General features: G+C 31.1%; 1 protein-coding gene across 6 annotated transcripts in view; it reads left to right on the top strand.

The window, feature by feature from the left end:
- The window catches only part of LOC111639799 (guanine nucleotide exchange factor VAV2-like), a 155,144-nt gene that overhangs the window by 110,885 nt on the left and 26,120 nt on the right, over positions 1 to 18,139 (top strand). For all 6 annotated transcript variants that reach the window (XM_023385749.1, XM_023385748.1, XM_023385747.1 and 3 more), the window contains 2 exons: positions 4,750 to 4,911; positions 15,293 to 15,399. In XM_023385749.1, coding sequence (XP_023241517.1) covers positions 4,750 to 4,911; positions 15,293 to 15,399 — 269 coding nt within the window. The remainder of the gene's footprint in view (positions 1 to 4,749; positions 4,912 to 15,292; positions 15,400 to 18,139) is intronic.

Genomic DNA, 18,139 nt, shown 5'->3' with positions numbered 1-18,139 from the left:
CCAGCGCACTTCAGTATGTAACAGCAGAGTCTTGTGCTCACTGTCAAGATCTTTACAAATGGCTGCGAAAATTCTTGAGTTTGTGGAATGGGCCTTGATTAAGTTGACAATCTTTACATCATTTTTAAGAATGATGTCTAAGCTGGTTGGAATTTTTTTACAAACAGGTGCCTCTCGATGAATTCCACAGTGGTCCATTTTGCTTCTGGAGCTTTATCTTGTATCTGCTTCACAAGTCCTGAAAAACTACCAGTCTCTGGCACCATCAGTGCATATGCCCACACATTTTGACCAATCCATTTTGTTTTTGTCTATAAATCCATCGACAATGCGAAATATATCCTCCCCGGTGGTGCGAATCGGAAGGGCACGACAAAATAGGAACTCTTCGTGAAACTTTCTGGAATGAACGTATGCTAAAAGTTGAGCCAACTTTGATATGTCTGTGGACTCATCAAGTTGTATGGCAAAGAAATCACTTTGTAAAATGCTTTAAATTTGATCACTCTTCAGATTATCTGACATGTCTGCAATACGACGAGAGACAGTGTTATTCGACAGGGGAATAACATCAAGTTCTCGTGCCATTTTTTCTCCGAACATACATTTCACTATCTCTTTTGCTGCAGGCAGTATAAGGTTCTCCTCAATAGTGTGTGGTTTTGCTTGCTTGGCAATTAAGTAACTAACTTTAAAAGAGGCTTGCAGAGCGTTGACATTCGTGTTCAAGGAGAGTGTCTCAATAGATTTTTGCCTTTGTTTGAGATCTTTTAATTTATGTTGAAAGAATGACAAAGATTGATGTTTAAAATTAGCATGTTTGGTTTCCAAATGGTGACGCAGTAAAGATGGTTTTAACGAATGATTTGATAGCGTTTCTCCACAAAAGACACACTGTGGCAATGGGGAATCAGGGTCTCCATACCATGTAAAACCAAACTGAATATAACTATCATCATATTTCCATATTTCCTTTTTTTGAGAGACTGCTCTTTATTATCAAGGTTTCTTCTTTTTTTGTGCCTGAGTATTGTTAGAGGGTGATACATCATTAACAGGTGACCATACAGTATTGCCTGACTCCTCATCATCAGCCTTTCGGCATCCTAACAGCCATCATTCCATCTGAAAGACAGGGGGACTAATTAACTCAGTTTATGTATTTTTGTAATAAAAAACTTTACAGCCATGCCACACGATGCATTGCGACGTTGCACCACAATGATTTTGTCGCATTAAACAGAAACTGCAAACATATATAAACTTAAAATAAATGGGAGTTTGTTTGTTTAGGTATTGTCACAAATGCATTTTTTAATGAAATTTCAAGAATATTTCTAGTTATAAATAAATGAATTTGTGCATTTGACATCATGTTGTAAATGGTCGAATTTTTGATGGTCACCCATTATTTTTTTGATTGCTTCATCTCTTGCATTTAAATTTTAAATCGACCGATTTTAGATTGCCGCACGTACCCCTTCATGCAATTTTGCGTACCCCCAGGGGTACGCGTACCACTAATTGGGAACCACTGTATTAGGATGATCAAATAAATTTAGTATGACTACACAACTATATCTTAAGTTGCTGAGAAAAAATTTATTTAAATGTAACTAATTCTTTTGACCTATTTGATAGGCCATCCTCAGGTTAATTGAGAAAAAATAATGGTGTTCTAAAAATAGAATGCAGTAGAGCAATGATTATCTGAATATTGATCAACCGAAACATCGCTTAACTGAAAGCGTTCCAGTTGGCAAATTTAAATTTCCGTTAGTGCTGTGGCGCTGCAATATTTGACTATATCTTGGTCTACTTCAATATTATTTTTGTTGGTGTGCGTGTTTTAGCTGGTAGCATTGGTGTGACCATGAGAGGGTCCTTAAAGACACGCCAGGATTTGATGGGATAGGTTAATATATTTTTTCATACATAATCGGTTATCTGAAAAATCAATTATCCAAATAACCCCAGTCCCAAATTATTTTGGATAATCGATGCTCTACTGTATATAAATTCAAATACAAAAAACAACGGAACAAATTCAAATACAAAATTAACAGAAGAATTATAACAAAATATATATATACATATATAAAATACCAAAAATGTAAAAAATTAAGGCATAAGTTAGGAGTTCTTAAAATATTTTTTAACTAAGTACTGGAAGTACTTAGTTAAAAAGTATTTTAAGGTAGTTGGTAGCTCTTCTGCATCCCTTGCATTAATGCACATATCTTGTAGCTTGCCCTTATATATTTCAATCTTTTCTGTGCACATTGCTAAAGTCGGGAAGTGCATGGACTTAACAATATCTGCTTCCTCCCATTTTACTATGGAGCCTTCAGCCTGCACCATTTGAGATAATACTGTGGCATTGGATCCCTTATTGACACTATATTTGTGCTCCTTCAGCCTGATTCCCAAATTTCTTGTAGTAACACCAATATAGTTTTTTTTTATTCCTAATTCCATGTTTTCATAACGAATCCTTTACACTTTTGCTTTTCCTTGTTTATTAATGCTGTCCTTGTCATTCCTTAATATCTTATAGAGGTTTGGAGCTCTTTTCAAAATCATTTTGTACTTTTTGCAGTCGAAATTATATAATGATTATAATTATATAATATCATGAAATTATATAATATTATATCTGATTGTTACTTTATTTCACATTTATATATATAGTTATAATTCTTCTGTTAATTTTATATTTGAATTTGTTCCGTTGTTTTTTTTTTTATTTGAATTTATATATTCTATTTTTAGAACACCGTTGTTTTTTATCAATTAACCTGAGGATGGCCCATCGAATAGGTCAAAAACATTAGTTACATTTAAATAAATTTTTTCTCGGCAACTTAAGGTGTAGTTGTGTAGTCTATTACTTGTTGAGTGAGTTTCATTAGTTGTTAAATTTAGTCAGCTGATTGCAGAGATAATGTTTAGAGACCGACAACAGTTTACAGATCGGGTAGACAACTGTTCAGAAAATTTCATTGCAGAGACGGCGTTTTTTTTGCTTGCCACAATGTAGACAGCGATTAGAAACAAGTTATTTGACCTATTTTCTAGACTCACTCGACAGCAGGTTTAGAGGTCTTTTCAATTTGAGTGGTAGCTTTGTTCGTGGAAAAGTTTAGATAAAAACAAATATCATTCCTTTGATAAATGTTGTAAATGGTATGAATCGACAAAATTATTCATTAATTAATTGCTTGGAGCAAAAACAACAAAATTAAATACTTTAAATTTGTTTTAAATGTTCCAATTTCAATTTTCAAATGGTGAAGACTTAAAACTTCAATTAATTTAATTAAATCAGATGCATTTATTTACAATTCGAGTATCGTGTCGATTATAAAATGTTAATGCATTTCGAAGTCATTGTACTGTTAAACAAACAAGGCAATTTTAATAATTACAGAAATCTGTTTATAGATATAAAAAAATGTAATATTAATAATGAAATATTTAAAATTACAGTAGAGCGTCGTTTATCCGAAGGTCGGTTATCCAAAGGAATTCCAGTTGACAAATTTAAATTTTTACCAGTGCTGTGGCGCTGTATTCTTTGGCTATGTCTTCGGTTACTCAAATATTTTACGTTTTTGATACTAAATTAACTTCTGAAGTATTAATTTTTTATTGTTTTTATATTTTTCAATATATTTATTTTGTTTGTACAAAATAAAAAAATAATTTTTAATGATACAATAGTGTTCGTTAGGCTTAACATTGACGAAAATTCAATGCGAAGCGACACGCAATGGAGAAAATTTTCAACACGGGATAAATTAATATATTTTTTTGTACATAATTGGTTATCCAAAAAATAAGTTATCCGAACAACCCCAGTCCCCAATTGATTTGGATAAACGATGCTCTACTGTATTCATTTTGACAGTAATAAGATGTCGAAATAATTCCTTAAAAATCTATTCCAAAGATGAGTTTCGAATTTGGTATAAATTTTCTAAATATGGATTTGTTCATATTTTAAACCATATTGGCGACAAAATTAAATATCGAAATGGAAAAGGATTGCCATTAATTTCCGAACAATGGTTTTGACGGCCTTAAGATTTTATTTCTGGAAGCTTTCGGAATATAGCTGGCGACCATTTCTGACGTCACAAACGAATAACCCGATTGGCCCAATGACTCCTAAAACAGGGGAGTAATAGCAAAGTAAGTAAGAGCCAATGTTTTGCCAAAGTTCATTTAGAGAACGGTCAGAAATAGACGATCATCGTCTTTGCAACACATTTTAAACCTTGGTTTAGCCAGCCAAGGTCTATAGGCCATTCTGTTGATAAACGTCATTTAACGTAAACTGTGTCTCTGCAATCAGCTGAGTTATGTTTAGTTTATTTATATCAAGTACCCGGTATGTCATTTAGACATTGTAAGCTGAGCTGAAGTTTTTGGTTTGAGATTTGTAATTTTGTTTTTGTTTTTATAATTTTTAATAAGTCTCAACATTATTTATGATTAAAAATTAATTTTAAAAATGACTTTTATCATCTTGCAATCTTAAAACTAACTGCAAAATTGTTTAGACAATCAATGAAATTAGTAATTAAATTTTTTTAACGTGAAAAAATGATAAAAATTTTTATTAGTTTATAGTAGAGTTTGTAATATTTAAAAATTATATTTGTTAAGGAGTTGTATATTTTTATTTTCTTATATATTTACTGTATAAATTTTGTTTTTCATTCTTCTAATTAGATTTTTTTACAGTTTGTGGCATAGGTGTACATAAAAGTTGTATAGAAACTGTCAGGTCTTGCGGTGCTCCTAGTCTACCTCCTCGTCCATTACTACTGCCAGGCGGATCTCTCACATCTACTTCCAGTTTATCTAGTGAAGATAGCCATCCATTAACAAATGGCCATAGATCTAGTAAGAAGCTTTTTTAGTATTTCAATATATTCATGAAAAAATTTTGTAATCTGTTGTTGATTTGAAAACCAAAATTGCTCATATAAACTTATATCATGAGGATTTGTTATATATTTTCACAGTCAGGTTTAAGTAGTAGCATATGCGTATCTTAACTACTTTTATGATGATCTGTGAAAAATCAATGTCATATGGATCTGGGATGAAGAGTGACATTGCTCATATGCATATATGTATCATATATTTTATTAAGATCTAGATAAATTTTTACAAGTATTGTGAAGATCCAGAGGCCATTTTTATGTGTTTTTAAGAAAACGAGACACGTTAGAAACTTTCCTCTTTTTCCATCCGGTTCCCATGGAGTAAGAATGGGAAAATATTAAATATTAACGTAACTGTCAACAAGTCCTTTCCCCTTTGCATTGACCCATGAAAAATAACAAAAATATGTTATAACAGTCAACTGTTAATTGTGAGAAAGTTGATAATTGACTTACAAGGAGAGCCTACGGCTTTGGGGTAACGGATTTTGACAATCTTTGGTGTAGAAGTAGTACACCATGTGAGTGTACTACCTGTAAAATACTAAAGTGCAATACTCAAATATAATCAAGAAAATCGAACTTAAAGTTTTTTAGCACTTTATATATAAATTATACGTACTTCTATTTGAGTGTCCTGTGGCAGAGTGGTAACGAGTCCGATTCATAAGCTTGAGTTCTCGGGTTCGATTCTCGCGTATAATTTTTTTTTAATTCATAAATACTTATAATGTATTTATTTATTTACTCATTCATTTCTTATTATTTATTTATTTTAATATATTATATAACTTAAGCCCATAACCCGAGAAAACTCGGGCAAGTTACATAGCGTTACATAAAACGCGGTCCTTAAATGTTTTTTTTTTTATTTTTGGAATGTTTTTTGTCTCCAAATTTTTTCAAAATTTTTTTCCTGCGCTAAAAAAATTTATCGCGATTTTAATGAGCCTTTGAAAAGGCTCGATTAAGGCTTAATTGTTTTTTAATGGGATTTTTTATCAAATTAATTCATCGTTCTAAAGTTCTAGCGCACGGATTTTCTTTCCTTAAAGTTATTTAAAGCTAGTTTCTGATGTCAAAAACGACCTCCGATAGTTTTTTAATTTTTTTAATTAATATATTTTATTATATATAAATTTAATTAATTAGATGGGGTCGGAAATCGCAATTAAAATTTCAATTTTTTAAAAATATTTAAAAATATAGGCCTAGCTAGTAGTCACCCTACTTTAAACCCTTGTCATCCCGAGACGTCTATGAGAATGTCCCGGGAAATCCAACTCCAGCTGTGTTCAAGGTCATCCAGATGTGTAAACAATGACTCATCGGTGTTAAATTTCACAGAAAGGCGAGACAAAGGAAAATAAAATTTGAAGATTTTTCTTCAAAATTAACGCATTTCTTTCGTTTTTTTTCAGTTTTTAAGTATTTTTTACGTTTAAATAAATTAATCTCAAAAATGTCTATGTCCTTAAGGAGTTAAACAAGTTCTCGTTTAAACATACCTTGCAATTGTAAAAAAGCAGCATTTATTTGTTGTTCTTGGTGTAGACAGAATTTTTGTTTTGAATGTTTTTATCATAAGTATCATTCACGATCATGTACATCTGACAATGCTATGTAATTATATAATATTGCTTCAATAAATTATATTCGTTTTTCTTGGTTATATTTGAGTTTTGCACTTTAGTATTTTACTTCACTATGCTGCTTTGATACATCACTGTATAAAGAGTTATCATCAACAGTTTTTTCGTCACAACATGAAGAACTTGCTTCTCTTGACGACATTTTTTAATTATAAAATAATTTTTCAAAATAAGTTTTACTACACAAATACGTCTATTCGTGTCGAAATTTAGAAACGAACTGTTAAAGAGTGAGTGAAAAAGAACTCTGATAGAAAAACGCTCCTAGTGAGAATTAGATCGGTCACCGTTAGTGATAACAATTAGATGGGAAAGTTGACACATAGGTGTCAAGAATGCGCAGTTATTGTCAACAAAAGTATAAAAATATTAGACTTGGAATAGTAGAAATTAAATTAAAATAAATAAGTAATAAGAAATGAACGAGTAAATAAATAAATACATTATAAGTACTGTATTTATGAATTTAAAAAAAAAATTATACGCGAGAATCGAACCCGAGAACTCAAGCTTATGAATCGGACTCGTTACCACTCTGCCACAGGACGCTCAAATAAAAGTACGTATAATTTATATATAAAGTGCTAAAAAACTTTAAGTTCGATTTTCTTGATTATATTTGAGTATTGCACTTTAGTATTTTACAGGTAGTACACTCACATGGTGTACTACCTCTAAACCAAAGATCATCAAAATCCGTTACCCCAAAGCCGTAGGCTCTCCTTGTTAGTCTAGGGAGGAAATCTATAAACAATTGCTGACAAACAATCGTGTCATCGCTACCAAACAAACAGTCACATGATCAGATTCCCACAGTAAAGACAGATATAATGAGAGCACATTTGACGATTGAGGCAGACATCTTTAGAAGCCGACATACTTAGTGCAGCCATTCTTAGAAGCCATAACTTACAGCTCGGCCCGCCATATTGAAAATGGGTTTAGAAATGACTTGGACTACTTCCGTCTCACCCTATACTAAGTGAAACATAGCAGACTCGCACTGGATACTGATTTAACTTCGATTCGACCCAAACATTGGCTCATCAGAGACATTTGACTGAGATATACAGTAATTATGTACACTCTCTCTCTCTCGGTTGGTGTGGACTTATCTAGGTAGTCCCCCATTATAGCTTGGGACCAAACATAGATTTAGATAGATCAGGAATGAGCAACACGCGGCCCGCGGGCCGCTTGCGGTCCGTTAAACATGTTTATGCGGCCCGCCAAGCATTTTTAAAAATGAATTTATTTTATCGACTTTCTCCCATCAATATATTGTTATAAAATTATTTATAATAAAATGGTAGTACTGTACATACTAAACCGAAACAATTTTTTGTGATGAGTTACTCACTTGTCGGCGAGTTGTTCAAACATGCAATACAAACGCGCCGCGTCTGTGCTTGTTTGTGTTTGCTTCTGTCACACAATCAATCAGACTGGTAAGCTGTTAACTAGCAATTTTAGCAATTCTTGTGTTTCTTGAAAGGCGTGAGTGCAATATTATTGTGAAAAAGGTAATATTAGAGTTTTTTTATTCAAAATTAAGTTTTCCTACAAATTTTTTTAACTTTCAAATCTTTAATCCATAATAGCATGTTGGAAAAGCAAACAAAAAAACGGAAGATTGTGGATGAGCACAGGCATTCCCAAGAAAAGTGGAAATTTGATTATTGTTTCACTTTCATTGAAGATAAAGCTGTATTCTTAATATGCTCAGAGACTGTGTCAACATTAAAAGAATATAACATAAAAAGGCATTACGATACAAAACATGAACAACAATATAAAAACTTAACAGGACAACTCCGGATAGATAAGTTTAATAAAATGGAGAAAAACTTGGGAAAACAACAGGCTATTTTTAAAAATCAAGCTATTTTATCAAATACGGCAGTAAAGGCTAGTTTTGTTGTCAGTCAAATACTGGCAAAAAAAATGAAACCCTTTGCGGATGGAGAGATGATAAAAGAATGTCTGACTGCTGTTGCAGAAATAGCATTTCCTGATAAAATAAATATTATTTCAAACATTAGTTTATCAAGATTCACCATTGCAAGGAGAATTGAAGACTTGTCCGAGAACATAGCAACAACGCTTCGTGAACGCATTGCAAAATTCGAATACTGTTCTTTGGCACTTGATGAGAGTTGCGATATTAGCGATACAGCACAACTGGCTATATTTTTACGTGGTATTGACACCAAATTTAATATTACCGAAGAATTGTGTTCACTGATTCCAATGCAAGGGACTACAACCGGCAAAGACCTGTACGATGAACTAAAGTCTGTGTTGGAAAATTTTTCAATTTCATTAGAAAAGATTATTGGTATATCGACAGATGGAGCACGAGCAATGTCAAGCATGGAGGTAGGAGTATCGGGAAGGCTATTTCAAGACATTAAGAAGGTCACAGGAAGGGAAATATTCGTTAACCACTGCATAATTCACCAGGAAAATTTGTGTGCGAAAAGATTGAGTTTGCCAAATGTCACAGTACCAATAATTAAACTAATCAATTTTATAAAGTCGCGCGCGTTAAATCACCGTGAATTTAAAGAATTCCTGAAAGATTTAGAAACTGAATATGGCGACGTGGTTTTTAATACCGAAGTACGTTGGCTTAGTAGAGGTGCAATGCTAAAAAGAGTATACAACTTAAAAAGCGAAATACAATTGTTCTTGGATATGAAGGGATATGCCTTTCCTCATTTTGGTAATAAAGAATGGATGTGCGATTTTGGGTTTCTTATCGACATGACTCAGCATCTCAATGATCTTAATGTGGAACTTCAAGGCAAAGGACAGTTTATTCACAATTTGTATGATAAAATTCAGGGCTTTGAGCGCAAATTAAAATTGTGGAAACAGCATCTTTTGCAGAATAATGTGTCTCACTTTCCACATTTAGAAAAAGAAAACGTTACTACTTCTCAAAAATACGCACAATATATAGACATTTTAATCAACGAATTTCAATTACGATTCCAAATGTTCAAAGCTGAGAAGACAGCGGTTTCCATGAAAATGTTTTCCTCGCCATTTAATGTCGATGTGGATACAGTTCCCGAAGACTTTCAAATGGAAGTGATTGACATGCAGAATAATACCGATTTAAAAAATGTATTTTTCTCAGTAAACATCGAAAATTTTTATAAATCTTATGTGAGCCCTGAGAAATTTCCGCTTTTGACGAAAAATGCAAAGCAAATGATGTCTCTGTTCGGAAGTACGTATGTTTGCGAACAATTATTTTCAACCATGAAATTAATCAAAAATGACCACCGATCAAGACTGAGTGATGCACGATTAGAAAGCTGCGTACGTGTAGCTACCTCATCAATTCCGGCTGATATTGATCAGCTTGTATCAAAAAAACAGTGCCAAATTTCTCATTAAAAATTTCAAGTAAATTCGTTTTTCTGTTCTTTTCTTGTTTGTTTTTATTTTGCATTAAAATTTGTATATGAAATCTTTACTTTTTTTTAAATTTTATATTTTTTTATTCTAATGTTTATTATAAATAAAGTTTTGTAAATTATCAATAAGTGTTACTTTATGTGCGGCTCGCCAAAAAATTTTAAAATTTAAATTGGCCCGTTGATTAAAAAGGTTGCTCACCCCTGAGATAGATAGATGTTACACCAAAAAGCAGACAGGCTTAAGTATCTGTTTGTTGTATGCTTTTAGTTAACTCATTAAATTGTTATTTCATTGTTAACTTGATCCCATGTGGACTTATTTTGGCACCTTAAGACACCGTATCAATGTGGGTGGATCTCGCCAATTTGTTGACATTAAAAGGGGTTTTGAGTTTGACTCTCTACCCTGGCTTCTCACAGTATCATAGATTACAAATAACTAGATCAACTAATTCCAGATTAACATCATATAATAGCTCATAATATAATTATCTGTGGTGTCTGATGGTACATGTGTATACAAACATTATCTCTTACCCAATTCAATAGTTATAGGTCCATTGTTAATGAAGCAATAACTATCTACAATTTATTCAATTATTTGACTACTAAAAATTTTGATCCAACCCTAATCTCTCAGAATCACTCCCTTTTACTTTTTGAGCTCTGTTATAAATAACAGGGAAAGCTTAAAATCTTCTAAAAATCTTATAAAAATTTACAATATTTTGTATTATATTTTATTTAAAAAATGAAAATTACCTTCTAAGTTAGAAGTATGATCTAAGTTCATTTTTTTTAATTTTTAACTNTGACAAAATAAACAAAGAAAAATACAAACTAGGCGGCGAGTTGCCTTCTGAAATGAATGATAACGTATACAATGTCATTTGTTGGACAAATGGTGGAAGCTGCAATCGCGTCATCCGCTGCTCATACAGGATATGGAACCCTGCAAAGTTTTCACAAAGTCTGTAATGTCCACACTCGACGCCTCCTTTGTGGATGCGTAATCAAACCTAAGATAAGTATAATTCTAAAAGTTAAAAAAATTTTAGAAAAATTATTCGAGTATACTCAATCAACGACGACTTCAAGCACAAATTATGACAAGACAGTTAACAAATCAAAAGGGTTTTTATTTATACTTTTTCTAGTATATCCATATGCATTTTGCCAGTTAGGCCTCTTCAGTGGATGCATAACTGGCAAATGCATATAGATATATTATAAAAAGTGTAAATACAGTAGAACCTCGCATAACAAGCAAAACAAATTGTAAAATAATGACTTGCTTAATGAGCGATGTTGCTCATAATGAGTGACAAGGAGAGGGGAAGTCCTGCTTCATCAGTCATTCCAGAGAAAATATTTTTATTTTCTCTTGAAGATCCACACACATCTTAAAACTTTTCCCAATCTTATCCAACGGATTTTATTGTGATATAGTACATCTAAATAACTGGTATTTAGTTCTTCAAGGAGTGCAATAAGTTGCCTGTGTTTTAATCCTTTTGATCAAAGGAAATTCGCTAATTTCACAACTACATTTATAACATTTTTATTTTTGCATAATGCATGTTGATGAATAACACAGTGTATGGGTATAATAATATGATTTGGATCAATTTTAGAAATTTTGTCTTCAATTTGTTTTATGAGACCAATATTTTTTCTAATCATATTTGTTGATCCATCTGTTGTTACATTCATCAATTTTTTCCAGTCAATATTGTATTTCAAAATACATTTTTCAACTTCTCGGAAAAGATCTTCTCCCTTTGTTGTATCTTTCAAAGGAACAATTGACAAAAGTTCTTCAGAAATTTGAAAATCTTCAGTGATAGTTCTGATAAAAATTAATAACTGAGTAGTAAGTATCCTTTACATTGCAACTTTCATCAAGAGCTATTGCATAAAAATGGGCTGATTCTAAATTATTTAGTAACTGCTCATTTAAATTAGCATTCATATCTTTTATTCTTTGGGCAATAGTTTGCCAAGATGGACTTATATTTTAAAATTTATGTTTAGCTTCTGGACACATTACATCACAAACATCCAACATGCACTTTTTTACAAATACTCCTTCAGCAAAACATTTTCCACATTGAGCAATTTCTTTTCCTACTAGCAAACTTGCTTCAGTAGCAGATTCTTGTAATCAATTTTGCTGTATAATTATATTTTGCTGCCGAGTCAATTTTAATATGAGATCTACTGCTTGTTTTTTTGGCTTTCTTCATTTAAATTTTGTGCCTAAGTTGCATGTTTTGTTTCAAAATGTCTTTTCAAGTTGTATTCTTTTAAAACGGCTACACTCAAATTGCAAATAAGACAAATCGCCTTTTTTATTGTACATAGTAAAAAAAATGTTTCCATTGCCATTCATCATTAAATAAACAGCATTCAAGATCAATTTTTCATTTTTGGAAGCCATCCCTAGAGTGAAAAAGTTTTCTAATATACAAAATTATTTTAATTAAAATATAATTACATATTGTATAAATATCCAAACTGTTTCGCAATCAAGCAAAACAATATTTAATTTATAGAATGAGCTTGAAGGGGTTCAATTGCAAATAAAACAATTATTTCGTTTTACAAACAGCCTGGACACATTTTCTGTCATCAACTGCCACAATGCCACTTGATTCACACACACTTGACTACAAAAATAACAAATTGCTTGGCCTTGGGTGCACACTGGCAAACTGTGCCTAAAAGATTGGGGTTTCACATTGTCGCTAAATGTCACAGTTTATATTGAGTACAGATGATGTGGGTTGTTTTTGAATAATAACAATTTTTATGGTTTTTATAAATCATAAAAATTATTATTATTCAAAATTGTTATTAGGCATTTATTAACATTAATTTAAATTTAAAATGATTGTGAATCTTGAAGTAATTGTAATTCTTTAAAATAATTATATATTTTGAAATAATTAATAGTCTTTACAATAATAATATAATTAAATCTTTAAAATAGTTATTAACTACTATATATTTAAAAATTAAATATTAATTACAGTGGTGCCTCGTATAACGTACTTAATCCGTTCCAGGTGCATGTCCGTTAAGTGAAAAGTCCGTTATACGAAACGCATTTTCCCATAGAAATACATGTTAAAACATATAATTCGTTCTGCGTCATAAAATAACCATACTGTACCATTAAAAAATGAAAATGGAGCAGTCACCACTTACGCCGGGTAGTCAGATGTTGTGAGAAGGAGGTGGAGGAACACTTTTCTCATGCATTCACACAGATAGACTTTTTACACATTGCAGCAGGTCTCTTCTTATTGTTTATTTAATCGGAGTCAGATTCAGGAGAGGCTACCAGAGTTTGCAGGGTCATCTCCTCTTGTTCCATCCTTTGTTTTTTTGGCGGCTGGCTTCTTGAAAAACATGTCCAAGGTGGTCTGTTTCTCTCTCTTCTTCAACACCTGTCGGAAATGACGGGCAAGGGTGTCATTGTAGAGATCATTGATCCTGTTGGCCTCAGCTCTGTTTGGATAATGAGTGTTAGTAAACTCTTTAACCTCTCCCCATTTGACAAGGAAGTTTTTGTCAACTTTCACTCCTTCTGATGATGTCTTGCTTTGTTTCAATTGAAATCACCTTTCTGTTTTTTTAGAAGCCACGATTTGCAAAACACTTGAATAAATGTAAATACCCTGCACTGAGGTGATGTATGTAATAAACAAAAGAGCAAGCCGAATCCCAATGGGAGCTCTGTACTTCAGATATACTAATAATATATTATAAAAATAGCAGATTGTCATTGGCAACGGCAAGAGTGGAAACATCATTTGCACTTGTTCACAGAAAGACCGTTGTTTGCCTCACGTAACTGCCAAACGGAAAGTCTGTTGTTCGCAGCCAGTCCGTTGCTTGAGTTACGTAATGGCCAAACAGAAAGTTCATTGTTTGCAGCATCCGTTATTTGAGGCGTACGTTATACAAGGCACCACTGTATATATAAATGTTTAAATATATTAGTATTATATTTCTAGCAAAGCACACAAATGACTAAGTTAAATTGAATGTCACCTGTATATCTTGAATTACTGTCTAACATTCATTATTTGATGATAAATATTAATATTTTAAATTTATCATTTTTTTTTTTTATTCTGGCACTATCACACAGACGAGTATAAAAGTTGTAAATCTCTACAATGGAATTTTTAAAAAAAATAAAGAAGTATCACAAATCCATTCAATCAATTATTGGAAGTTAAATAGCTATTATTGAAAGATTAATTGTGGGCCATATGTTGGCCATGCCTGATATTACCAAAACAAAATTGGCAGAAATTACCACTTTGTGACATCTCAGAATTTTTTTTTTGTAAACTGAAGTTTTACAAAAATCTAAATTTAGTGTTTGTGAAGGGATTTAGGGTATCAAAGTATTATGTTTGAAAGAATGAATTGTTCAAAAACTCAAGCATTATTTATAAAAGTAAATTATAATTTTGATTTTTGTTTTTTAGATAAAAATAACATCTAATAAATTTATTCTGTTTGTTTACTTTTAATTATAATAATTATTAATTTATATGTTCTTAATTTATTAATATGTTCTTAATTTATTAATTAATAAGTAGAATTAAGTTTTTAAATTGCCTGTTAATAAATTGCAAAAATTAATTATACAAACATTTTTCTTCCTGAGATATGGAATTATTGATATATATGATACTATATGTTCTAACATTATGAATAAAGCTTATTCATCTAAGAATTAAAACTGTAAGCAAAACTGAAATGAAATTCATGTTATCCATCAAGAACAGCTGTTATTAACAACTATCTCTTTAATAACAAGATACATATAAAGTTTCTCCCAATACAAAGCAATGAAAAAAAATGACATGAGGTAGAAAAACTAAATGTGAAAATATTTCTTAAAAACAAAACTAATAATTAATAACCAAATATTCATCATCAGGCAGAATGTAAATTAATTTTTGATTAATTTATATTCTAAATTAATCAAAAATTAATTAATATTCTGCCCGACAAAGAATATATGTTACAAACAAACATTTGTTTTTACAAAGACAAAATCTATTTTTAAAATTTTTTTCTTCTATGTTAGGAAAATAAATTCAAAATTTTTCAGTCAACACTAAAAAACTTTAAAACTCTGTATCTGAATCACAATAACTGATTATGTTTTATATTTAATTAAATTTGAAATGTTTTTAAAATTAAATTATAAATATTAAATTTTTTATAGTTAAAGTAACAGCTAAATGGCCATACAGTGGAGGACCCGGATACATATCTTTTGAACCAGATGATGTTATATATGTTATCAGAAAAATAAGCCCTACCTGGTGGGAAGTGAGTATTAACAATTTTAAAAAATGTATTTGACTTTCAAATTTTTAAATGTTTTTCATAGAATTAAAATTTTTATTTAATCTCCCATTTGTTTTTTTAACTCCTGATTCATTTATGGCTGTAAAGTTTTAAATAGAATATATCTTAAATTACTTTCCTGTTTGCATTATTTTTTATTTTTATTTTATTATATTTTTTTTATTTTGTAATTTACATATTACTTATAATTATAGCAGTACCTCATACTTCGAATGACTCTTTGAACACTTCAGAGTTTGAATGTTAAATTCAATAAAAATTTGCCTCTGATTTTGAATGATGCTTCAGAGTTTGAACTCTGCATGCACTGAAAAAATATGCTGGAACCATAAATGGAAGTCATCTCTTTCTCTCGTGTTACATTCATATGTTTTTAGTGCTTTTTTTTACTTAATTTTTAGTATGTTTAGTTATATATTTTGTGTTTTTCGTTGATTTTTAACAATTTCTTCTCACAATTTTTTTCATTGACGTCTTTTGAATTTCCTACATTGTTTATCTGTTAGTTCAAAGCTTCCTGAATGGAATTTTTTAAATCACATTTGCATATTTGAAGCTTAGGAGCATATTCCCCATACATTATGAATCATTCTTACTGTTTTACAGTGTTATATTCTTTCTGAAATTCATAAAAAGTAGCATGCCAGATGTGCTTGAAGATATTTTGACTTGATTTTCATAAAAACAAAATATGAATTAAAAAGTTTAAAATAAGTTTCTAAACAAAGAATACAATCTCTCATTAGTAATAATGTGATAAATTTCATGAATGTTACAATTAAATCACATAACTATGTTAAGTAACAACAGCTGTAAAAATAGATAAAAGCTTTCTGTTGGACTCAATGTAAATTTACATACTAACTATGGAACTTGAAAAGGGCATGGAAGCAACATGTTCTGAAACAGTGGTTCTCAAAGTGGACACTTCCGCCCCTGTGGGTGGTGAGTAAATCTAGAGGAATGAAAAAAAGCAAGTGGGTGGCAGGGGAGCACTGGAGGCTGGGTACTGAATTGTAACCATAGACAAAGTGGTCACTAACAACTTTTTCTTTTCCTCCATTAAAATGGGTAAGAAGAAACATTGTGTTTAATAGTTTCTAGATGTGGAGAACAATATACAGTAAGGACACAGTGTGAGGTTCACAGAAAAGTTTTTCTAAGAATATTTCCGAGCCTTTCTCACACAAGGAAAAAATGGGATTTTGGGGCATTGGGTATAAGTTTTTGGAACCAAGGGAGCAATGGCTCAAAAAAGTTTGGGAATCACTGGTCTAAAAAGAAGGTTGTAGTATCGACAATTGAAATGAAAAAGGAACAACATATCACGAAATGTGAAAGCAGTGCAGGTGTGGCAGATCTGGCGGCCATGTTTAAGATGCCAAAGTTGATAGTGTGCGACCAGTTAATGCAATTTTCATTACATTATACATTATTTACATATTTTATTTATTGTTTTTAGATTTTAATTTATTATTAGAACATGTAATTGTCTTATTTTTACATTAAATAATGTGTATTTGCAATTTTAAGTTTATCGAAATGGGTATTGTTCAGGGTTGGGGAATGAATTTATTCACTTTCTATTATTTCTTGTGGGAAAAATTACTTCAGACTTTGAACGATTTGGAGTTTGAACAATCTCCTGCAATGAATTAAGTTTGAAGTATGAGGTATCACTGTATTAATTTTTTGAATTAATTTTAATTTTCTATAATTTTTTGCCTATAAATGAGAATTAAATTTTACAAGTATATATATCATAAGTAATGCACATTTTAACATTATTTAAAAATATAATTGTTACAAAAATTTAATAATTTTCTACAGAAGCTGGTTTATACTTTTATATTAAACTAGCAGATGAAGCGGGCATTACTTGGACAAAAGATTAAGCAGCAAAGATTAAGATTATTAGATTGTTTCATACTTCTAATCCTTCTATTATGTACAATAATATTATATTATTTCATTTATATACCTGCAAAGATTATCTTATGTAAGAGTTAAATTGGTCACTTGGTGTGACCTATCTAACAGAATTATGTGACCTATCTACAGTAGAGGAATAAAGAATTTTTAAAATGTGTTTGATTGGTCACTTGGTGTGATAAACCCTTATGTATGATAACCAGGGTTCCTACGCACCTGGAAAGTCAGGGATTTTCATTAGTGTTTGGAAAAAGTCAGAGAAAGTCAGGAAATTTGTCGAAAATTGTCAAAAAGTCAGGGAATTTGTCTTTTTAACTGCATTGTTGATCTCGTTTGCTGAATATGGATGACCAATCACAGCCATCTGCAGGCGGCAAGAAGTAATGCTGCAATCTTTAAAACCCGAGAGAACTCGGGCAAATTCCATAGCGTTACATAAAACTCGGGCATTTGGGCCCTCTGAAAAAATTTTTGTTTTTTTTTGGATGTTTTTTAAGTCTCCAAATTTTTTCAAAAATTTTTTCCCGCGCGAAAATATTTTATCGCGATTTTAATATACCTTTAATGACGCACGATTAACGCTTAATTGTTTTTTAATGGGAGTTTTTTTTATCAAATTTCATTCATCGTTCTAAAGTAGTAGTGCACGGATTTTACTTCGATAAAGTTATTTAAAGCTAGTTTCTGATGTCAAAAACGACCTCCAATAGTTTTTTAATTTTTTTAAATTAATATATTTTATTATATATACGTTTAATTAAGTCGGGGG

This window comes from Centruroides sculpturatus, unplaced genomic scaffold (genome assembly GCF_000671375.1).
Source record: "Centruroides sculpturatus isolate CEXI.00-Female unplaced genomic scaffold, Cexi_2.0 scaffold668, whole genome shotgun sequence".
NCBI classification, from domain to species: domain Eukaryota; kingdom Metazoa; phylum Arthropoda; class Arachnida; order Scorpiones; family Buthidae; genus Centruroides; species Centruroides sculpturatus.
This window is presented reverse-complemented; position numbering and strand designations above follow the sequence as displayed.